Consider the following 25,427-nt stretch of genomic DNA (forward strand, 5'->3'; position numbering starts at 1 on the left):
CTGATCATTCATTCATCTAAATCCAAAAGAGTAATTCACATTAATGTAGTTCATGGGCTATACATGGGGTGGTATATTGGAACCAAGAAGTTACAACTTACAAACTACTAAATAAACTGAACACATTTAAGCTTCTAAACATTAGATCAAAACGTCACTACATTCTCTTATATATTTCAAGCTGTCCTGCTCTTCATATAGTGTATATAATAATCATACCATGTGCACCTGGGCATTGTAGATCAGGCCAGAACAACTTCAATACAACTGCAGCAATGTGTGGGGAATTCATGGCAGCACTCTCTTCCAAGAATTTGAGAGGAGCCAACCAAACCTGCCCATGATTAATAAATTCTAGTCATACAAGGAAGCAAATACTTATTTATAGCGATTTGTCCTAAATGACGCAATTTCTTTTTTGTGAAGTTCACTCCACAGTAGTATTTGGAGCTGCTAAAAAATATATATTGGGTGTTGATCAAAGATATTTACCCAAGAAACAAAAAACTGATCAATTCGAAACATTATACTTATAATAATGTGGCCAAGTATATTAAACATAATTAAATAACTACTTTAGAAATGATTTAAAACCATGCATATGATAGAAGAAAAAAGCAAAGAGCTTATCTGTTTCATAATCCATTGCAGCATAGACTCATGAGTTGATGGGGATAATGTTTTTATGCCCCAGGTTAGTGACTTAGATGAAACTGAGCTGTACAGCCATAAAAGCTGTAAAATTTCAGCGTGTTGAGTGGATATTCTTAATTATACTTAGGTTGGTTCTGCTCTTAAGATGTGAAAGATTCCTAATTTTCTTTTTGAAGGAAAATTATCCTTCCTTGAGATAAGAAATGTGGTATATAATCCAATGGGCCTTTTAAATGGAGTATCTAACCCGAAACTCCAATATTCATTTCTGCCATAACTCCTGATATTCTTATCAAAAGCCACCTATTTGATTCAGTCATGGGTTGCAACAGAGACACATAATGGAATTCTAGTGTCTTCAAGTGTAAAAGCTAGTAAAGCAGAGCATCAGCATTAAAATCAGATCACTACGTAAGGTCCCTCCAAGTCAAAGATTTTACTATTGTCTTCTCATCTCACTAAATAAACAGGTTCAAGTCATTCAACCAGATTGGGTATTTGTGTACCTATTGATTATTCTTCACAATTCCCTCCATGGAATGAACAAGTTTCTGCTACCATCAGCACAACAGTTTTTAACATCTTCGAACTTCACATGTTGGAATGTACAATCTGCAGGGAGTAGCTTATACTAAATGACTTTAAGGATAATATAATCCTGGGGCACATAATTAAAGAACAATTTTGTGCCCCAGCAGTAGTACATCTTTTTGTTTTGGTTCTATAGTCATGCATTCTCTCATTGGTGGCCATTGCATAATGCATTAAAATATTATATAACTTCCACATGTCATAAGTATAAAAGTATGATTTTGGACCAGTATCAGAATTAATGTACTTCAAATCATGATTAAAATTCCTCTAAAGAAGCAGTCATTAAACATCTAGTGGCACACATGCTTTGAGTTCTCATATGCGATCTCTCATGCCATTAGTAATGACATGTTGCATATCAAACGACGCATATAAAGAAAATAAAAGTGGACTAATATTAAACATTACAATCTTATTACTATTTTCCATTTACCTTCTCCGCAAGAGATATGAGACCCCGGTCACTCCTAGTGATATGGATGGAAGATTAATGTCGAACTGCAGCCAGCAAAAGAATCATCTTTCCTATTCAGATGTAATTAGGAAATGATGTTAAGATAAGCCTCAACCTCTCTACTATATAAATTCCTGAACAAGTAACTTCACAATGCAGCATATTCCACAACCACAATTATGTATAATATCACATACCATACACAGACCACAAACCAACATATACATTGAAGAGCAACTTGACTTAGATCAATTATAGGCAGCCTTCATGAAGCATAGCATATCTAAGTTTGCATGTAGACTCAAGCAAATACTATGTTGTCAAGTTATACAACGGGATCTATATCTTGCATATTTATAACTTCCACATATTAGACTATTATGTTGCCTTAATTATCACCACCATTCATATAGTGTACAGATTTAATGTATGACAAGGAATCATAGGCTTACTTAACTTCCGGTCGTTTTTCTGAACACTGCACTGACCATTAAGTAAGAAATATTGAATGCTCTCACGCACTCAACACCCTGTTTCGCCCCGGCTTTCAATCCTCATCTGAATATTGGGCTTTCATACAAGAAGGCGTACAACTTATCCCAGGTTGAACGTCCAGCTCCCTCCATGTGGATTCCAAAATGTCTTCAACCTTCCTCTTTATATATATATATATATCTACCATTGTCAATATATATATATATATTAATTTATATATAGGCCACCCACCATCTCCCAATACCAAAAATAGCCCAAACTACCCAAAAAATCCCAGCCCATTATTTCTTAACAGCACCATCACGGAGTCTCTCCACGAGACTGCTGAGACTCTGTGTGTGTATGGAAATTCTGGAAGAATGCCCTCATCAACAAATCTGTTTCATTTTGCCTCTCACGAAGTCTCAGTACTTCCTCTTGAATTGCATCAAATTGTGTCTTGTACTTGTCAGCATCTTTCCGGTAATTTTCAGCATCCTTCTTGTAATTGTCTGCGTCTTGCTTGTGCTTTTCAATCAACTCATTCAACTCTTTTTCTCTTTGGCTGTCCCGTTGTCGTGTCGAGTCCGGGATGACCATCTCTCCTAGTCCCCTTGAATATCCTGGTCTAGAGCCAAGGACCTCCCTAAAAACACTTGCTGCTGCATCATTGGTTCTTTGTTCAGGATCAAGCCCATCCAGCTTCCCAACCATCTCCTTCTGCACATGGAATTTTTGAAAGGTTATTGTTAAGTCTTGTAGTGACAAGAAAAAATCAGTAAACATGTCATCCTAATAATATAATACTTTTATTCGCAATATATAACCTAATTTAATTATCATACTCACATAGCTGGCCTCAGTTGCGGCGGTGACAAATTTTCCGGTCTTTTTTGACCAATGAGTCTCCTTATAGAACTCCACCAAATCCGCATTTGCAGCCCGCTACAAGTGTGTAATTTTGTCAGATTTATGTTAAATTATTGACATTGATTCATCCGGAAAACATATACCCATGTATTCTCAACCACAAAACAACCATAAACAGTATGACACCCCATGCACAAACTGTCCAGGTTTCGCGTTCTCCCGCAATATAAGTTAGAAGTAACCTAAATTGGAAATTATTTTGGTGAATCTAGACATGTAATATAATAATGGAATTCGTAGACCACATTTTCATGAATTATTTGTTATTGAAAAATTATCACAGAATGGGTTGTGACATCATACTAGGCTGAAATCTGGAAATAACTTACATACCTTCTCCTCCAAAATCCTAACAAAGGATTTCCTGCCAGCTGTGTGGTTGATGGTTTGTGCCTTTCTATTCTCCCGATTTCGCCTTGACATTGTCTGCCATTAATACCAAAAGTCAGCTTACCCAAACCCACATAATAAACAAACTATGTATGTAGTACCATTTTTAGAAAATAACAGTTTCGTATTTTGTATAACCAAAATATACCTTGAATTCCTCGCTTCCCCACCTCCGACACAAGGTAATCCAAACATTCACGTCGACCATTGGACAACCAGAAGCCAATGCTTCTTCGTGGCTTCCGTATGATTCATATTTTCTGTGTAATTGGTGATGGACTGCATTAAACCTCTTACGCAGCTGCTTCAAGACGGTCAACTTGTGATTCTCCCGATCCCAATCCAACACGAAGTCAGCCTACATGGATGAAGATCACAAAAATTTAGTCATTCTCTAATAAGCAATAAACTCCAATGTGTCAATATTAATGGCAATAATCTTACCCTCACACGGTCGATCAACTCGTCCTTTTGTGACTGCGGCACATCGGTCCATCTCGCATAGCTCATGTCGCAATGTTGTTTGATGATTTGCGTTACCCGTGCAATGAACATGGATGAGTTACTACAGCAGGGTGCAGTTTCACCGTCATTTATCTTCAGAAACACTTTTCCTTGCTTTCTCAACATCTCGAACGCAATACACTTGGCTGGCCCACGTTTCCGTTTGGGCTGCTCCATGTTCGAGGCAGGCATTGTGGGGGCAGTCGCATCTGTATTAGAAGATAACGTTCAATCAAGTCATTCTTCAAACCATGTTATGATTAAAACCACATGCACTGGGGGTTTCGTAATAAACATAGAACATAAATGGCAAGCGTACCGATATTTTCTCCGTTGGGTGGGGTCACACCCGTACCAATATTATCTCCGTTCGGTGGGGTCACAACCAGAGCAATATTGTCCCCGTTAGGTGGGGGTTCTCTTACAGGTGAAGGCTGTCTACTCGGCTCGGGTGGGGGCATCGGAATGGGACATGGTGGCTCCCATGGATGACTCGGAGGCTGAGTTGAGTCATCCGATCCTGACTCATGATCTTCATTTGGAGGGCTATGGTATTCAGCGATACGAACTCCTCGTGGTCGGCGTGCTCTGGTACCGTATGGTACAAATCGCCGGCCACGGAAACCTCGCCAGCCTCCTCTTCCGCGGGAAGGTCCTGCCATCGTGTCACCTGTATTTATTTAGAAAGCCCCATTTAAGTTAGAAGTAATTCCAAGTATGGCCTTCTAAGCACATACATTGTATTCACATTAATGTGGATAAAAGCCCTCTAATGCCCACCTTGTATACGACTAAAATCTACTGCAGATATTAGTATTGCTTTTTTCAGTGTCATCTGTATATAGCAATCAATCAATAATATACTTTCATTAGTTCGGAAGATGATGCATGAATGCCCATCTTTTTAACAATTGTACCCACCAAGAATTGGCTTGGAACTATTTGCATGAAAAAGTCAATGATTGTTTACCGAGTACAAGGAAGTACTTAATGTGAACATATTTACCTCCAGGGTTGTTCGTCATTTCTTGCAGGGCGATGTTATTTATAGTCAAACTTTCTTCTATTTGCGCCTGTGTGTTTGTCGCTGACCTGGTTACTGGTTATAGAACAACAATAATCACGCTCAAGTCATTAACAAACTGTCAGACAAAAAATACATATGTAGTAATCTCGACTTTATATATGCTTTCTCTATGGAGTTGGAGCTAGCTAAAAAACAGTACAGCAAAGAAATGACCTACATGATTTAAACTGACATGTGATTACTTAGGGATAGATGACAGTCATTGTACACTTGGGTATTTAATCATTGCTACCTAGCTATGTAATTACAAAGTTAACTAGCATTACTCATGCTAGACACATGCATCTTAGAAGCTAGGACTGGAAACACGTTTCTTTAATGCATTTTTGCCATTCATACCCATTATTACAGAAGCAGTTCCATCGTAAATTACCCTTATTTTCAACACTCTTGATCATGTGCTAGTCCATTAATCATGTGGGGCAACATGATTAATGGACTTAACGTCATGGAAAAGGTCTAGATTTATGTACAAGTTGCTTTTAAAGACGAAACTATACATTGCAATTTTCATCAACTTTTCAGTCCAAAAAATGGTGCAACAGTTTTCATAGATATTAGTATTGTTGACATAGTGTGGGCATTCGGTACTAAATGCATGAACATAATACATGTAATGAACTCATACATTACATTACCCAAATCGTGAAACAAAACTAACGGGATAATTATAACTATAATCAAAGTCATTGATTGTATTTCTTGATACCTTATATTGTCCATTTACAGCAAAACAATAAAGGTAAAGTCAAGATATGGAAGTTATCAACGATTTTAGCTGGTTTTCTACGCTGATATAGACTCCTCGTCTGTGTAAAGGGCCTCCTCATCTGAATATTCCCCATCAGCAGAAGCATCTCCTGAACCAGAATCAATTATGCCATCGTCAATAAATTCTGCCGAATTCCAATTTTGACCAGCCATACTTGTAGCTTCTCGTGCATCAATCAAGATAGGTTCTATATCATTCCTACTCAGTGGAGTTGACATTGGACATGCATCGCACTGCAATGGTGCATAATCATATGACTCCTCAGTTTCTTGATATGCATCATCATCACTTGATGAGTCATCAATATCTTCTAACACCGTTGGCCCCGATGGAATGTCATATACATTCCTGTTCGTGTACGTTTGCACCACGAACCATCGCCCTTTTGCCCTTATATCTCTGACGTAAAAACACTGGGAAGCCTGGCATGCCAACACAAACGGTTCATCCTTATACCAAGTCCTATCCATGTTGATACTGGTCATATGGTTATCAACTCGTACCCCTCGTCTTGGATCACCAACATCAAACCAATCACACATGAACAAGTACACCCGACGCCAACCCATGTAGTGTAACTCCACGATCTCATTTATAACACCGTAGAAGTCTACATTATTAGTATTTTCGTCCCCAGTTACCAACACCCCTGAATTCTGTGTTCGCCGTCGAAGTTCACGTTCTTTCGTATGGAACCTTTTGCCATTTATAATGCAAGCAGTATAGGATGCAACCCACCGTTCAGGACCGCAAGCTAATGCATATAGATCATCGGTCACATCAAGTGGGTTGTTGATACGCTGGTCCTGAACCTACAGTAGAATATTTTGTATGAAGGTCATCACTTATAGTATTTTCAATTTAATCATAAAGGGTCGGGTTCATCAACATTAGTATTGTATTCAATCATACTTACACGTTTCTTCAACCACGTTGGAAATTCAGATTTATGTGTTCGATCAATAAAATTTGGGCTGTCCACCTTACACTTCTCATAATGCTCCCTGCATTTGGGGAACACATAACCCATGCCGCAATATATGTAAGTTTTGCTAAAGTCAAACGACATAAAAGGATTGATGGGAAAATTCATAAAATTTCCTTGAAGTTGGAGTTGAGGGATAACGGATGCTTACTCTAGGTAGGGTCCAATCTCAGCGCAGTTGTTGAGGACGTACCATGTTGCTTCCGTAAGGAGTTTATCTGATAATTGCCTGTTGGAAGCAGTACCAATGGGCCTCAGTTTTTGGTTGAAAATTTTGATTCCATCTATATCCTCCGATTCACCATCAATGTTGCGGTCCACTCGAGTAAACTTCGTCTCAACGTCTTGGAGATACAATGAGCAAAATGTCAGGCATTCAATGTGAATGTGGGCTTCGGCTATTGAGCCTTCTGGTCGGGCTTTATTCTTAACATACCGCTTGAACTTGCCAAGATATCTCTCAAATGGATACATCCACCTGTATTGTACTGGACCCCCAAGTATGGCCTCGCGGGGTAAGTGGATAGCTAAGTGAACCATGATATCGAAAAAAGATGGGGGAAATATCATTTCCAACTTGCATAGAATTGTGGCAATATCAGTTTCAAACTGGGATATTTGATTAACATCCAGGGTTCGGGCACACAACCCCTTGAAGAAACTGCACAGTTCAATCACGGCCAATGCAATATCATTTCTAAAAAACCCCCCAACAGCAATAGGAAGTAGTCTTTGCATGAAAACATGACAGTCATGACTTTTCAACCCAGAGATTCTACAATCTCGTACAGATACACAATGCGCGATGTTCGAAGCGAAGCCATCTGGAAATTTCACATCGACTAGCCATTCACAAAATTTTTTCTTTTCATCACCGTGTAATGTATACAATGCTTGTGGCATTGTAACACGTTCACCGTCATACTTCAAATGCAATTCTTTTCTGAATCCCAAAATCTCCAAGTCACGTCGAGAATTAATATTATCTTTCGTTTTACCAGGAATGTTCATTAATGTGCACAATATGTTATCAAAAATATTCTTTTCAATATGCATGACATCCAAATTATGTCGAAGACGCAGGGTTACCCAATACGGTAGCTTGAAGAAAATGCTATGTTTGGTCCAGTTCAGCTCTTCAACAGTGCGTTTCCTCTTCCGATGAGATTTACCAAATTGCACATCCCCAAGCATCAGTAGTTGACCCAAAATATCAGAGCCTTCTACAACCCTTGGTGGTCTGCGATGATCTTCTTTACCATTGAATAAATGCTTTCTCGTTCGCCAGGTGTGATCGGCAGGCAAAAAACGCCGATGTCCCATATAACAATGTTTTCTCCCATACTTCAACCAATTGGAGTCTGTGCCCTCATTACAAGATGGACAAGCCAATTTTCCTTTTGTTGACCACCCAGAAAGAATCCCATATGCTGGAAAGTCATTGATTGTCCACATTAAAGCAGCGTGCAACATAAACGTTTCCTTCGTGGAGGCATCATACGTAGGTACCCCATGTTCCCAAAATTCAAGCAGTTCATCTACCAACGGTTGCAAGTAAACATCAATGTCATTAGACGCAGATTTTGGCCCAGGAATAATGAGGGATGTAATGAAGAATTGGTCCTTCATGCACAACCACGGCGGCAAGTTATACGGGACCAGGATTACAGGCCAAATGCTATATGGTTTTGCCATATTGTTGAAGGGATTGAAACCGTCACTTGCTAGACCAAGCCTAACATTGCGAGCATCCTGTGCGAACCAACTATGGTCGTCATCAAATCTCTTCCAGGACTCAGCGTCTGCAGGATGTCTCATACTAGACTCGTCGGATGGCCGTTGCATTTTATGCCATCTCATATCACGTGCTATATTTGCTGTCATGAAAAGACGTTGCAATCTTGGCTTCAAAGGAAAATGCCTCAACACTTTTTGAGGGATAAGACGAGCCCTGTGTGTATTAGGCACCCACCTTGAAGCCTTACAGATAGGGCATTCATTAAGATTAGCATTTTCCTTCCAGAATAAAATGCAGTCATTGGGACATGCATGAATTTTGTTATAATTCATACCCAAACCCCGCTCCAATGATCTTGACTCCTCATATGAATGTGGCAATTCAGCATCAGGGAAGGCGGCCTGCAACAATTTAAGTAGCATATCAAACGACTTTATTGACCACCCACCAAGTGTCTTAATGTGTAACAACTTCACAATGAATGATAGTTTTGAGAATTTGGTACAGCCAGAAAAAAGTGGACGTCGGGCATCCTCTAATAGCTGCTCAAAAGATTGGCTTGGGGAGGGATCTGGAATAGATCCACCAGTTGCTAGTGGAGTATCATAACCTTGGGGAACATCAACAAATTGGCCTGCCCGAATGTCATCTAACATATGGTCCATATCATCAATGTAGTCATCGGCATAATCAGCAACACTGTCATCATCGTCGTCATTGAAACTTCGTGTTTCATCTTCCCCATGAAAGATCCACTGGGTATAATTTGGATTGATCCCTTTCATGTACAAGTGAGTCTCCACATCAAAGATAGGCAAGAAGAGAGTATTGCAACATGAACGGCATGGACATCGAATGCGATCACTTCCTCGAGAATGGTTTCGTGCCAGGTTGAGGAAAGTGTTAACGCCTTCGGCGTATGCAGGCGATCGAAGTCTATTGGTCAAGTTCATCCAGCTTTTGTCCATCTAAAATGGTTGAAATCCGCATATTAGTTACTCGGATAGTAGTTAGGGTTCAATTTAGCTATACGAAAGATGGAATCTTAATTAGAGAAACTGACATGGTTGGCTTTGAATATTGTCTGTATATTCAAAGCCAGATCTTGTAGATCATAAGAGAAGATGGAGGTGATGATACTAACCGGAGTTGTCATGAAGATCGTTGTGGAATGATAAAAGTTGTGTTGAACAGTTTGGTGTGTCTATGCCAGGAGTATTGAAGGGCTGCAGAATATGCCATCATGTTAACCATGGTACAAGAAGGCCACTTGTTGGTGAATGGCACTTTAAATCATATAAAGAAGCATGTAGAAGTGGAACTAGTTTGGAGGTTAGGTTGGCGTGTAGTTTGAAAACTTCAGTAAATTAATTATTTATAACTTCCAGCTACTTTCTAGATGCATAATTGCAATTCATGCGATTATGAAAGGCAAGTGTAAATGAAAGTACTTGGCCAAGATATATGAATCTTGTGATCAAGGAAGTACGTGTCAGGAGATGTGGATGAATATTTTAAGGCCTCCTCTTGTTGGACTTGTAGATCTAAATATTAAACCTCACATGTATAACACTAGCAATTTTCTCTGAATTGATTAACCAATTGGTATATGGCTGGGTGTAGGCATAAAGTCAAACAAGTATCAGAATTTTGACTTGTTACGATTTGGTGAATGGATGGTCATACGTAGGCATATCAACTAATAAGCATATGTATTCAGATGTAATTATAACTCTTCCAGAAACACTCACGATTTTAGCCGGATGTGAGAATAATATGACATTCACGTTACAATCTAGCAATGGTCACACAGCCAGGAAAAAGGTGAATGTCATTGCTACCTAGCATGTTTTAAATTAAATCAACCGGCGTATGCAAACTGAAAAACCGTACAGTAGAAAACAGGTTTACACATATTAATACCAATTGGTGTGTAAACATATAACATAGGCATCAAACCACAAATCACACAAATGGCCATAATAAATTCCATAATAAAGCTTGGATAATATCAACCAATATGCTTGGAGACAATATTTGAATTCTATATAAGAATTCAAATAATTATAATATAACCCTAATACAATTTTTAAGCATATTTATAAATTCAAACTGTCCAGAGTCCACATTCACAAAATACGAAACAAGGTCACAAATTAAATCCTAACTATACACCATCAACCCCATGATTCAAATACAAAATCATATCTGAAATTAAAAGCAAACTGTCCAGCCAGGAGTATTGAATCCAAATACAAAAGAAGTTTGGAAATCAATCCAAACCATACACCAACAGCCCCACAAGCTAAATACAAAAAAAGGTATGAAATTAAATCCAAACCATATATCATCCATTTCCAACTGCCAAGCTGGTTTAACATTAACAAAAAATCAATGTTAAACCAAACACTAGATCTCATAGTTGCTGCCCAGCCACATATATCTCCAAACTGTCCAGACTTGAGCATGTACACTTGTTAAAAATAAATCTCCAGCCATAAACACATACACAAGTATAATCTTTAAGTCATGAGCATATAAAAAAATGGGCAGTTGGTTTCTAGAATTGTTTCCTATAATCTTTAAGTCTTACTATAATAGCTAATTTCAAATATTAGCTTCAACAAACGGTCGTTAGAAATCGTTGTAAACGGTTGGTTTGGCAAACAATTATCAAGGGGAGTTGTAGTATTTCCATACAAGAGGAGATATTAAAAAAACAAATCTCACATCATTATTCAACATGTTACATATATAAGACCAATTAATGTTTTAAGATTAAATTCTGCCCCAATTACTGCATTGTTCAACCAAGAAGAGCAACTGGCCATCGGCTTTCCCAAGTTAAACCAATCCAATGGGGTTTATATTTTTATAAACATCATCATAAACATCATCCTTGTATTCTAATTACCAGAACTTAATCATAAAAATTAGATGTATGATTTTTGCAACTAAACCCACAGTTTCACAAAACTGTTCTAAGGTAGATGAAACATGCATTAAACTAAATAGACTTTTAAAACCGAATTGTAATACTTCTGATAATTTACTTTACAATCCTCAACTCAGACTACACACAATATTCATTCATTTAGCATAGCCAACCTACTTATCCAAAGAACAATGTAATATATCATAGCCAACCCACGAAGACAATTAACCACCCAAACCATTTTTTAAAATCAGTTTAGCATATTGACAAAATATTCCATACTTTTCCGACCAAACCATACTTGCCAACTATCCAATCAAATAAGCCTAGCAACTAGAAATAACCCATTCAAAGTGTGTTAGGAAGCAACCTTCAAATTTACAAACGAATATTTCCAAAGAAAGCACATATCAAACCACAAAGCAAGCACCAATTTAAACACTATGCATCGTCAGCACCATAGATCAAATGCCCTTTAAAAAAAATCATTCATGTGTTTAGGTACAGCTACATTAATTTATTTGTCTTATCTAAAATAAGAGAGTTAGCATGCCAGGGAGTCCCCATGTCAAAAAAAGAGCAATATTGCCAAACATGTTGCACATCTCTAAGCAGGTTGAATGTTTATTAAATTATGACCCTATATGAGTTTGGACTTAATATAGGGTTTTAATTATCATACCTATGAGGACATGCTGCCAGAAGTTTTGAATAGCTAGCCTACAAATCACCCATAACAATACATCTGGCCAAGCAATGTAGTGTCATGAACAGATTGCATTAAAGTTAAAATTAAAATCGCTTTAGATTCACATATGCATAATGAATCTAAACCACTTAAGGGTGCAGTTAGCATAACAAGAAATACCTCCTAAATGAGTACAACACCTATTTGTAATGAAATACCATATAATAAGTGGTATTCCAACCTCAGCTCATGTACTTAAAAGCACAACTCATTCCACGCATAGAGATTATGTATAAGTATTTGCCCAACACATCCTCTAGTAGCAACAAAACAGAGAACAAATAAAAGGATAGTCTCTGTATTATTTTTGTCTTACTAATAGTAGTACAAGCTGCCAATGTCTTGAATGTACAGTAAAGCAGAGCATCACGCCCAGTTAAAACAAAGCAAGTGGAAAAAGCTATCCACTTCCTTTGTAAGAAGATCTAGTCCTTGTGAAAGTTTCTCAGCTCTCCTTCTAGAATCTGAAACAGAATAATGAATGCTTACACTTCAACAGGGTCGACACCATTAATCAACAAAATGTGTACTAATAGTTTACACTTGTATCAACTGCTTCAAGTTCAATATCTATGGGAAATCGTCCACGGAAGAAAATGGTTATATTCCCCAAAGATAATACTAGTCTACAGGGCAATAAAAGCTTGTGCCCATCATAATTTGGTATACAACCAGAATGTAGCAACTTTAAAATCTAACCAGAGAAACGCTGCAGCCAAGACGACAACCATTCTTCCAACTAGCTTACAGAAGATGACGCTTTCTTATAACAATTCTTGTTATAAGAAAGCAGTTGGTTTGAAAGATCTATAACCCAAAACAAACTCCTAATTTTTGTTGAACCATCATCTAAGGTAACTATCTAATGAATAAGATCCTCAAGGAGGAAACAGTTAGAACTACATTTAAATTGGCTTAGATACCCAGCCATATATATATATATATAGCCACACACACACACATATACACACACACACACACACACACACACATATATATATAAGTAATAGCAATTACACAATAAATACTTCAAACAAAACTACCAGCAAAGACTCATCAAGTTGGACCGGATCATTAATACTTCAAGTCAAGAGGTTGAGATCTGTTTAACTTTTAGCCAACATATATAGGAAGTGTATTACCGTGACACACTTCCCACTCGATCTCCCCCTAAAACACACACACAAATACAATGTGGATATGATTATTTACTATTTCTATCTTCTATAATTATTTGCAACAATTTAGGGACATAAGCTAGCTGTGGAGTGTCTGTCTCCTATTTCAGACTATATCCAGTGTAACCACGTGAGTCTCTCCGCTCTCTATCACTTTTATGATATGGTAAATATGTAAAATAAAATAGATGTTTGGTTTCTAAAAGGAAAAAAAAGATCCCCTGCAAAAGCAATCTTTTTTCTTTCATGCTCATGTCATTCACATTGGAAAAAAGAGTAAAAACCGTTATCTAATGCTTTTTTATATACACGTTCTTCTGGCCTTTTGTAGGCCATTCACAACCTAACTAAAACCAAGCATAATTAGAGGTGTAATTAGGGATTTCAAGAAAAAAACCACTCAATCAGAGGATACGCAGCAAATACAAACTATTTAATCACCCAACCATTATGCAGTTACTAAACCAATTTCTACACGTAGCAAAAATGTAGAAGAACTAGTAAAAAATGCTGAAAGAAAATTGCTGCTTTCAGATGCAAATATCTAGCAAAAGGTCTACAAAGAAAAAGCTCCCATTTTTGTAAAGCAACGAGCTCGGATGAAGGGGGAGAGAGAGAGCAATGCCAAGAATCAATACCTGTGGTGCCGAAAGGTATACCCAAGTAACTGGTTCGACAATGTCAACTACCGATTCAAACAGAAATCGGTGTCCCAAATCACTCCTCCAAAATCAGACACACACAGAGCGGGATGGGGAGGAAACAGGAACCGTAGCTGCCGCGGAAGGGAAATGAAGTGGTGCACGTTCTAGGGTCCCGTTGTCGTAGTCGACGATGGAGCTAGATTTCCACCCCAGTGTATTTCTGTTAATCGGTCACCTGGGCACTGAAGGTAGGAGAAATGGGCAAGAGGCTCGAAGTGGAGATGGTACTCGCGTGGTAACAGAGTGATTTCGGGGGGAAAATAAAAAGGTCAGTGGGATTTGGCGCCCAGAGCCTATTGCAACGATATTACTCTGCTGCAACAAGTTTTTAATTCTTCCAAGGCAACTCTTCGCTGCTATAGATTATTATTTCGCTGCAATAACTTTAATGAAGCACCCCGCTTCATTAAACCGTATGTCGATGTGAAAAGTTTGCAAGGGAAAATATTTCGCTGCCAAAGTATATCTATTGCAGCGATTTTAATTGCAACAAAATAAAAAACGCTGCAAAAGGCCTAAATCCTTGTAGTGTAGCCACAATACGACTTTCAAAACTTTAGTTCTAGTTTATCATTACTCTTCTTTTATACCTGTTAGGAGGTATTTTCGTCAGGGCCTAAAGCCTATAATATTTCCCTAGGAATGCTGGCCCGAGCCTGGAAATGTCCCCTCTTGGTAGCTCGGGGCAAGTCCTAGACCCGTGTGGGTTGAGCGGGCTCCAAACCCATGCGGATCAAGGGTAATGGTCAATATTGAGATGGGACATTGCAGAACGGCACGAGAAACCATGATCAGGCGAAAGGGAAGAGACGGCATCAATCAATTCTGCCAGAAACCCACACTAAATGACTAATACCAAGAAAACCATGCTACATTAAATGCAGTATGGCAATGGAGACTCCAGGGAAAGACGTCCCTCTGCCCCATAACACAAGGCATGACCCTCCTAACCTAAAGGACCAAATATAAAGGTTGTCCAAGACTACGAGGTAAGGGGGGATGAATTCAAGTCTGTTGTCAATTATACACCATTGTTATCTTCTTCTTTAAAGTATATTGATCTCTACTCTATACTAACTTTGGCATTGGAGATTCCTTGGGCCATTGCAGGACCACCCATCTCCGCTTCAGGATCCACCTCGAGTGAAGACCAATGCCCCTGAGCAACCCGGCCCAAAGGCATACGAAACACGACATTAACAATATCCTAAGAGGAAAAGGTAAAAAATAAATAAGAAAATATATTATTTGCCCATGGTTAAGGGACATGGGATCCAAAGATGTGTGGCAAAATGACAATGTCTCTGTTTAATAATTTATTCCCATTTTTAGAATAAACATTTGAGTTTTGCTAGATACAAGCAAGTCCGTGCATCAATTCGCACGCCAATGATCTTTTTATTTAAAAAAATAAAAAATAAAATAAAATTTGAGAGAAAAAGAAAGTCTCATATCTCATAAAAATTATTTCTGTTTTCAATTCACATCGTTTCGTTAAATATATTTTTTATATATCAATATTAATGTGTAAATTAGTACATAAATTTTGCATAAGATTTTTCCTAAAAATGGACTCTGCAAGCAGCTAGCATGTATGCTTAAGTGAATTCTTCCCGCAGTTGTAAATACACGTACGTACAATAAATATGTAGCTCACTTAATAATAAGGGAGTTGCTTCTTCCACAGAAGGTGATCGACCAATTGTAGATCTTTATTTTTATTTTTTTTATTGTTTTTACTTAATAGATAAGTAAATTTTTTTAAAATGTATTTATGATTTTTATTTTTTTTTTTTAAACTTTTAACGTGTTTAAAAAAATATTTAGAAAAAAACAAAAAAAAAGATTAAAACAAAAAAGTTACCTATTCGGTGAGTACTTCGGTGGCCTCCCTATGCGGCCTCTCTCTCTCTCCCACTCCTCATGCCGCAAGAAATGTAGAGTAGGAATTGGCACATCTTTCGGGACAAAGCATTGAAATACTATAAAGTCGTCGGCCCCTTGAAATAGGTACAAAGCATGTCTTCTGACTAAAGTCTTCTATTAACAAAATGGCTTGGATTACGTACACCACATCTTTCAGTCCGTTATTAAAGCAGCCATTTTATTTTTTTTTTCGCCTTATTATTCTGGCCTTAATATTGGACAATTTTTGGCTTGTCAAATCCCTTCCTCCATGAGAATTGGAGGAAAAATCTTGACAGAGTAACCGCAAGATGTTTTGGGTGCTTCCATTAAACCAGATTACGTGTGCCAATTATACAGCCATTTGGTGCTTAAAAATAAGCTCCAGGGATCATCAGTATTTTAATTTGGATTTACAAGAAGCTCCTTGCTTGATTCCTAATCCTTGCTGTTTGTCTTCCATCAACATCCTATACACTTGTTTCTACTAATTAATGCTGATGATATCATAGTTTCATATCGTTTGTCCATTCAAGCATCCTAATTAATTATCAGATGCTGGGCTTCATCATCTTCACCGATCCAAACATATCAGCTTTGGAAGTACTTCTTCATGTCACCAACATGACTGGTTCATATCCTTATTCCTCTATCATGTTTTCTAGGTAGCACATGACGATTGGGGTCTACAAGTGGGCTATACGATGCACCTTGGTCCATGTATCATTTCTTGAGAGTGCAAAGAAGCAACCACTTGTCTCAAGGTCAAGCACCAAATCCGAGTATCAGTCTAGCCATGCAATATCTTGGCCGAGGATGTTGTTTAAAGAACTCCAACTTAAATTTCATTGTCCTCCCCCTCCACTCTCTGGTGTGATAAGATAAGGGCTTTGACATTGGCGTCGAACCGTGTTCCATGCTCGTACCATACATATCAAGGTCTACTACCATTTTGTTTAAAGAAGAAAGTGCACAACGACGAGAATATTAATTAATTGCAGCTATCCAGTTGACAAAAACCTTAGAAAATGAAAATCATATTTCTACTTGTCAATTAAAGAATGAACCAAACGTACCCTCACTTTCCATCATTATTTTCAAACTAAATAATTAAAATTTTATCATAACACAATATATCAGTTATAGAAATGTAATCATGTATATCACAGCAACAATTTGAACGTTATGAATATTCGTTGATAAAATTGACTATTGATGTAATAAACTCCCTACCATTTTTATTTTTTTTTTAAGATTTTGAAAATATTTTAGGACATTATCACGCTTAAAGACATTGCTCTACAAGATAGAGAGTGTTGGTAAAAATCTTAAGTTCATAAATATATTCCCCCTAAATCTAAGACTTAATAGCAACTTGAAGGTATTCTAATTAGCTTCATATACAGTCACTCGGCTGTGATGTTGCAGAAACCAAAACCCTGTTCAATAAGTGGAACGCATTAGCTGTCCGTTCTAAGGTTGGGCAGTAAGGGTCGGAGAAGGGCAATCACTCATTCTTAAAACCAGCATTCTTAAGACCAAAGAGTCGGGCGGAAAAAGGGGGGGGAAGCTCTCCGTTCCTGGTTCTTCTATAGCTGGATCCGAAACTGATAACATTCGAGATTATGCAGGATTATACACGAAAGATCCTTTTTTGGCTCTCTCTTTCGCCCTATGTCTCTTATCCTTAGGAGGTCTTCCTCCACTAGCAGGTTTTTTCGAAAAACTTCATTTATTCTGGTGTGGATGGCAGGCAGGTCTATATTTCTTGGTTTCAATAGGACTTCTTACGAGCGTTGTTTCTATCTACTATTATCTAAAAATAATCAAGTTATTAATGACTGAACGAAACCAAGAAATAACCCCTCACATGCGAAATTATAGAAGATCCCCTTTAAGTTTAAGATCAAACAATTCCATCGAATTGAGTATGATTGTATGTGTCATAGCATCTACTATACCAGGAATATCAATGAACCCGATTATTGAAATTGCTCAGGATACCCTTTTTTAGCTTCTAGAATCTATTTCTTAGTTCAAGATCCATTTAAACTTTACCAAAGATATGCAAAATTAGGGGTGCTACCCCTTATACAAATGGGTAGCCACCCATCCTGCATCCCTGTTGCATTTGTGGAGCTTAGTTTGCATTTGTGGAGCTTAGTTTACTTTTATGGCTGCCCGATTTGATAACCCAATCCGACAAGCATCACAATTTTTTGGTAAAGTTTCAATTAGGCTTTGGCCATGGAGTACAGGCTTGGAAACGCTCCCAAAAAAAAAAAAAATCACCTTGTTTGTGACTCGAGAAACAAAGTTCGCTAAATGTTTGCGTGACAAGTCACTTGAGTGAAACTCATGCAGAAACCTCACTCGAAACTCGCTTAAGCAAATACTAGGTAGAGAGTTCACTTGAGCGAATAACTCAATAATTGTGAAATTAGGATTTCCGTCGTACAACCCTATAAATATGTACTTAAATTCTTTGTAGCTTTGTGGACATAAGCAACTTGTTGAACCATGAAATCGTTATATCGTGTGATTGTTTATTTTTCTCTTTGCCTCCTACCTGTCTGTAGCATCATTGGTAAGAACTTGGTGGATTTTTCCCCCATCACCCCGTCCTGTATAGGTGGGTGGCTAAAGTAGCTTCTGCATTTCGTCCCTGCCCACAATCATGATCATCTGCATCCGCTTGCTAAGAGGACAGATGGAAACCACCACTGTTTGGCTACCCGTTCCACCAACATATTATTTTTCAAAAATTGTACAAAACCATACAAAAGCAACACCAATACCACAACCATGAAATCTCATGTGTACTCATATCTATAGATCTATGAGGTAGCGATGTACTCAAATCAAGAACTCATACAATGTGGGAAAAAGGAGAAAAGTAGGTGTAGCAGCAGCAGAGAAAAGAAAGAGGAATATTATGAGAGAATGCCCTAATTCATATTGAAGAAGGAAAGACCCAATTAATTACAAAGAAAGGGAAATAGAGTATATCAGTTGAAGGCCTAACAAAAGGTTCTAAGAAAATAACAAAAATGAAAACACCCTTTGACCACAACTATTTACACTTCAGCCTAAAAGGACAAAAGAAAAATATATATACACATATATTACCAATAAACTTATTCTAGAATCATCTCCTTATAGCACATATTTCAATTCTTCAAACTATAAACCCTCCAGCAAGATGGAGAATAGATGTTATCTATTCTCAGCTTGGAAAGATGAAGTAATAGAACATGAGATGGTAGAACTTTAGTAAAAATGTTAGCCAGCTAAGAAGAAGTGGCAATATGAGCTCTCTGAATGGAGCCTTCTTGAATCCTGTCTTATATCAAATGGTAGTCAAGTTCAATATGTTTAGTGCACTCATGAGACATTGGATTAGCTGCTATATGAAGAGCGGCCTGATTATCACAAGAAAGAGTAGTAGCTTGTGGATGAGAAATTTGGAGGTCAGCTAAGATGTATCTTAGCCAGGTGAGTTCATAACAAGTGGTGGTCATTGCACAATATTCAGCTTCTGCTGAAAAACGAGAGACTATGGTTTGTTTCTTTGATTTCCAATAAACAAGAGAATTGCCCAGCATAATGCAATAATCAGTCACAAATCTATAAGTGTCAGGGCAAGAAGCCCAATCTGAGTCACAATAAGCTCGCAATTCCAAGGAAGAACTAGCTGAGAAGAAAATCCCTTGACCTGGAGATGATTTGACATATGTCAAAAGCTTGTGTGCAACTACCAAGTGTACATCAATCGACTTATCCATGAATTGGCTTAAAATATGGACACTATAACTAAGATCTAGGCAAGTATTGTTTTTTTGATAAATAAAATCGAAAGGCGAGTATTGTTAAATATAATAACCTTCCAATAAGCCATCTAAAAATATTAAGGTCACCCAAAAAATTTCCAATTTCCTTGTTGAACTCAACATTTTGATCTATAGGAATCTTAGAAGGATGAGAATTGAGAGTTCCTGAATCTGCTAGGATGTCTAAAGCATACTTGCATTGGCAAATGTAAATTCCCTTAGAGGACCTGGCCACTTCAATCCCAAGAATATATCGTAGCGAACCAAGATCTTTGATCTTGAATTTATTATGTAAGAGATATTTAAGAACAACAATAGAGGTCATGGAAGTGTTGGCAACAACAATTTCATCGACATAAACAAGAAGAGATGCTAAAGACTCAGCAGTATTCATGGTGAACAAACTATACTCAACTTTTGACTGTTGAAAACCAAAGTCAAAAAGAGAGGTAGAGAATTATGATTACCACCGTCTTGAAGCTTGTTTAAGTCCATACAAGCTTTTAAGCAATTTGCTCTTTTGTTGTAACCAGGTGACTTGTGCATGTAAATCTCTTCTTGTAAGTCCCCATGAAGAAAAGCATTGTTCACATCGAATTAGTGCAAAAAGCAACCTTGAACAGCAGCAATAGAGAGCAAACATCGCACAGTTTCCATTTTAGCAACAAGGGACAAGGTTTCAATATAGTTAGTTTCTTCTAGTTGTGTATAACCTTTAGCTACTAACCTGGCTTTGTTCCTTTGTACAATGCCATCAAAATTAAATTTCACTTTATAGACATATCGACAATCTATAGCAATTTTACTAGGGGCAGATTAGTTAATTCCCAAGTATTATTTGCCTCCAAAACTAGCAACTCAATTTCCATAGCTTGGCACCATTTAGAATCTTTCACAGCTTTGAGCATAGGTAGTTGGTTCAAAATGGGTAGAAATGAAGGAAGAAAAAACTTGAAAAAGTGGAGAAAATCTCTGGTATAAAAGGTAATCAGAGAGAGGAAAAGAAATACCTGGTGTGTGTGTGTGTGTTGGCACCTTAGGCAAAAATTGAGTTGGAGAGTTAAGTTGGACCTACTCACAATGAAACTCTTGTAGATACTGAGGTGCCTTTCTAGTTCTAAGGGACTTGCGAAGTGGAGCAAATTAAGTGCAGGTGGAGTAGGAATAGAAAGATTATTGGCTAAGTGAGAAGTAACAAGAACAGGAGAATATGAAGAAGGGTCATGATGGAGATTGGAAGATGCTGCAAGAGTGTCTAAAAAAGAGTTGCCTACATCAATAGGTTTGAAACTAGATTCGTCAGCTAAAGGTTTCAAGTGAGGAAAAATTCTATTGAATAGATATGGGCTGATCAATATGGTGGGATAAAAGCCAAGAAGAAGAAATATCATTTTCCAGGGAAGAAGGAGATTGAGAAATGTTTTATAATGGAAAAATTGATTCATGAAACAAAACATCACAAGATATGAAGATTCTGTGATTATTAAGGTCCAACAACTTATATCCTTTAACTCCAAAAGGATATCCAAGAAAAACACATTTCTTTCCTCTAGGATCAAACTTCCTCCGGCCTTGAGACAAAATAATGGCAAAACAAAGGGACCCAAAAACTCTTAAATGGTTGTAGGAAGGTTGAGTGTCAAAGAGGATTTGGTAGGGACTTTTGTTATCTAGCAAAGGTGTAGGAGTTATGTTGATCAAATAAGCTACAGTTAAAATACAAGTATTCCAGTACTTGAGATGAACATTTGACTGAAACTTCAAAGCCTGGGCAACATTCAAAAGGTGTCTAAATTTTCTCTCTACAATCCTATTCTGTTGTGGGGTCTCTACATAGCTTCTTTGGTGAATAATACCTTTACTAGCAAAAACATCTGTCATTTGGAACTCCCCTCCATTGTCACTTCTTAGGATTTTAATTCTAGCCCCAAATTGAGTCTCAACAAGATTATAAAAAGACTCTATACACTGCCTAGTTTCAAATTTAGCCTTGAGAAGATACACCCAAGTACTTCTTGAGAAGTCATCAACAATGGTAAGGAAATACTTTGAACCATCATAAGCAACAATGGAATAAGGCCCCCATATGTCACAGTGCACCAATTCAAACAAATATGATGATTTATGATCACTAAGAGGAGAAGAAAGGCGACTTTGCTTTGCAAGAGGACAAGTAGAACAAGGCATTTCATTGTCACGATCAACACTATTTCTAACTATAGGATCATCAATTAACTTCAATCTAGGATTAGAAAAATGGCCTAGGCAACAATGCCAAAGACCAGAAACAGATAAGCTATCTATGACAATAGCAAAAAGTAAAAATATTCTTGTAAAAGAACTTTGAAAACTTGTTGGAAAGGGTAGAAGGACCAACCACAGTCTGCAAGAGGTGATAAAGACCAAGCTTAACTTCACCCATCCCAATCGTTGTCTAAGATGTGAGGTCTTGGATGAAACAGGAGTCAGAGAAACAAACAACACAGCATGTGAGTGACTCTGCAAGTTTCTTTGCTGATAACAAATTGAAAGTGAAAGAAGGTACAAATAACATATGTCAAGACCAAAGTGTCTGAAATTTGAACAACACCAATGTGTGTTACTGGAACATCATTTCCATTTCGCAATTTAACAATGTATGGGACCTATGCAGTCATTGTGGTCAAGAAGGAGGTGCAGCAGATTATGTGATATATTGCACCGTGTCAATAATCCATGGAGTGTTAGCAACATTGGAAGGTTGATGAGTATAAACTGATAAACAAGTTGGAATACCAGAGAATTTAGAAGAATTCGAAAGACCTGCTCCTGGTTTGAAAATGGCATGTACATTGTTGGCAGAGTGTGGAGTTTGTGAAGGATCCTTTCGATGAAGAAGAGCCAAGAGCTTCCAATATTGCCCCTTGGTTAAAGCCACTTTGGCTTCATCATTTTCCTCTTGATCAGTACTCACTAAAATAGCAAAAACTGATGTGTTCTTTGACTTGACATGAAGCTTGTGCCCAGGAGGATATCCATGAAGCTTATAACACTTCTCCATTATATGTGCAATCATATTGCAATGAGTGCATATCGGTGCTTCAGCATTTCCTGTCTTAAAACAATTTTCAAACAAATGTTCCAAAACCTTACAATAAGTGCAATAAGGCCTATTTTGTTTGCAATTAGTAGCAAGTTTTGCAGAAAATTTGGTGTTTACATAATTCCTCTTAGTGAAATGAGCCATAGAGTCAAATGTGGGGGGTTGAGAAACCATCTAATGTTGCCTCTCTTGCTGTTGGACTAAGGAAAACACCTTGTTGACAGGAGGCAAATGATTAGGTAGAATAATCTGATCTCTAACATTGCTATACACATCATTTAATCTCATTAAAAACTAAATCATGCAATCTCTCTCATATCGGTCCAAGAGAACCTTCAGCTTTCCACAATCACACTCAGGAATAGAATCATACACCAAGAGTTCATCCCACAAAGTCTTAAAGTCTACCATAATAAACACTGATTGAATCATGTTCTTGCATCAAACAGCCAAAGTCTATTTTAATAGAAAAATTCTAGGACTATTTTGTTGAGAATACCTATCTTGTAGCTCCACCCATAACTCCTATGCATCATCCACGAAAATGAGAGTTGATTTCACCTAGCTACTAACTGAGTTCTAGATCCATGAGATGACCAAATCATTGCATCCTTCCCAAGCATCCAATAGAGGGTCCTCTAGCTTGGTGGGTCTTTGAAAATCTCTATTGATAAAACCAATTTTGTTCTTGGCCCTAAGAGCTATACACATAGCTCTGGACCAAGGAACGTAGTTTTCAGTGGTCAAGAGATCAGTCACTAAAATGATTGCTGGGTTATCTCCATTATCCAAATGGTAAGGGTTGGTAAGGTTGTTAAAATTTAAGAAGTGTGAAGAGGGATTGTTGGTGTCTAAATCCTGCTCTGATGCCATGTGGGAAAAAGGACAGATGTAACAGCATCAAAGAAAAGAAAGAGGAATATCTAAGAGAATGCCCTAATTCATATTGAAGAAGAAAAGACCCAATTAATTACAAAGAAAGGGAAACAAAAGTATATCAGCTAAAGGTAGGGGTGTAACTGGTCCAGTTTGGTCCGGTTTTGGACAAAATTTAGGACTGAACTGGTATGTACCAGTTTTATATTTTTCAAAACCAATTACGCACCGGTTACCCTCTTAAACCGGTACTCCGGTTTTATCGGTTTCCAGTCCGGTTCGGTCCGGTTTTATCGGTTTTAATGTACTATATTATATATAATATAATATTATAATGATAATATATTGTAGTATATTATAATATATATTATAATTGTATTATAGACTATAATGATATATTATAGTATATTATAATATATATTGATATAGTATTAGTATAACTATTAATATGAACTATATAATATTATTATAACTATTAATACAATAAGCAAAATAATATAAGATTTTAAAAGTTTATACTATATTAATTAGTAATTTATCATATAATACAAAACTATTTTATATATAGTTATATATTGTATATAAATATTATATACAATATAAAAAATTAAAATGTATATCGGTCCGGTCCAGTCCGGTTCGGTTTTAGAAAAAGAAAAATTGAAACCGGACCGATTTTGACCAGTTTAAGAAAAATAAAACTGGTACCAGACGAACCTACCTCAGGACCGGACCAATGCCACCGGTTTGGTCTGGTCCGGTTCGGTTTACCGGTTTATCGGTTTTTTTTTATACTCCTAGCTAAAGGCATAACAAAAGGTTCTAAAAAAATAACGAAAACACCCTTTGACCTTAACTATTTCACCCTAAAAGGACAAAAAAAACAAATACTATCAATAAACATATTGTAGAATCATCTCTGTATGGCAGCAAGTTTCAATTCTTCATGCTGTAAAATACAAAGAAATCTTAAATCCATGGCAGCTCATCAACAACGTGGTCTTCAGTTGCAGAGACTCGTGGCTAAGTCATGGTCATATGACTCATCCTGTTGTAGATTGTGCCTTGGCCATAACCCACAACCACGGCTTGGCCATGGGTGTTGAGATTCTAAGAAGAAAGAAGAAGAATAAAAGGACTGAGGGGAAAATAAAATAAATTAAAATAAATAAATAAATGAAGAAGAAGAAGAAGCTGAGAGAGGAGCCATGTGAGAGAAATAAGGGTAAGAAATGAAAAGAAGAGAAGAGAAGGGAGAAAGAAAATAAAAGCAGCTGAAAAGTGAGAAAAGATAAATATTAAAACTTTTAGTTTATATCCTTATTTTTTATTTCAATAATAATAATAAAAACCTACATATATATTCTACAGGTGGCATGTGTGTACTCAACCCACCCCAAACCTACATGTGAATTTATTCTTGTTTATTTTTATAAAAAAGTTTATCTCATTTTTTTAATTTCTTATATAAAATAAAATAAAAAATTCAACTTTTTTAAATTTTATTATAAAAATAATATTAAAATAATATATTTTATTAATATTTTATTTAACTATTAACTTTAATTTCAATTCATCTCATGCCCA

The 25,427-nt window shown here is 37.1% G+C and overlaps 1 protein-coding gene across 1 annotated transcript; it reads right to left on the minus strand.

Annotated features, from left to right (window-relative positions):
- Positions 1 to 5,873: 5,873 nt before the first annotated feature.
- On the minus strand, positions 5,874 to 9,550 carry LOC122282374. The gene is made up of 5 exons (XM_043094330.1): positions 8,190 to 9,550; positions 7,339 to 8,084; positions 6,996 to 7,188; positions 6,776 to 6,863; positions 5,874 to 6,671 (listed from the first exon to the last, which is right to left on the minus strand). The coding sequence occupies exons 1-5, from the start codon at positions 9,548 to 9,550 to the stop codon at positions 5,874 to 5,876; spliced, it is 3,186 nt and encodes a 1,061-aa protein (XP_042950264.1).
- Between the last annotated feature and the right edge of the window lie 15,877 nt (positions 9,551 to 25,427).

The sequence above is a fragment of the Carya illinoinensis genome, chromosome 11 (assembly GCF_018687715.1).
Source record: "Carya illinoinensis cultivar Pawnee chromosome 11, C.illinoinensisPawnee_v1, whole genome shotgun sequence".
Taxonomy (NCBI): domain Eukaryota; kingdom Viridiplantae; phylum Streptophyta; class Magnoliopsida; order Fagales; family Juglandaceae; genus Carya; species Carya illinoinensis.

Excerpts from the sequence above, each read along its gene's own strand:
- LOC122282374 (XM_043094330.1), bottom strand. The coding sequence starts at position 9,550 with ATGGACAAAAGCTGGATGAACTTGACCAATAGACTTCGATCGCCTGCA. Across the intron at positions 7,189-7,338 it reads CCGCGAGGCCATACTTGGGG|ACGTTGAGACGAAGTTTACT; the intron begins GTCCAGTACAAT and ends TGTATCTCCAAG. Across the intron at positions 6,864-6,995 it reads GAGATTGGACCCTACCTAGA|GGAGCATTATGAGAAGTGTA; the intron begins GTAAGCATCCGT and ends CCCCAAATGCAG.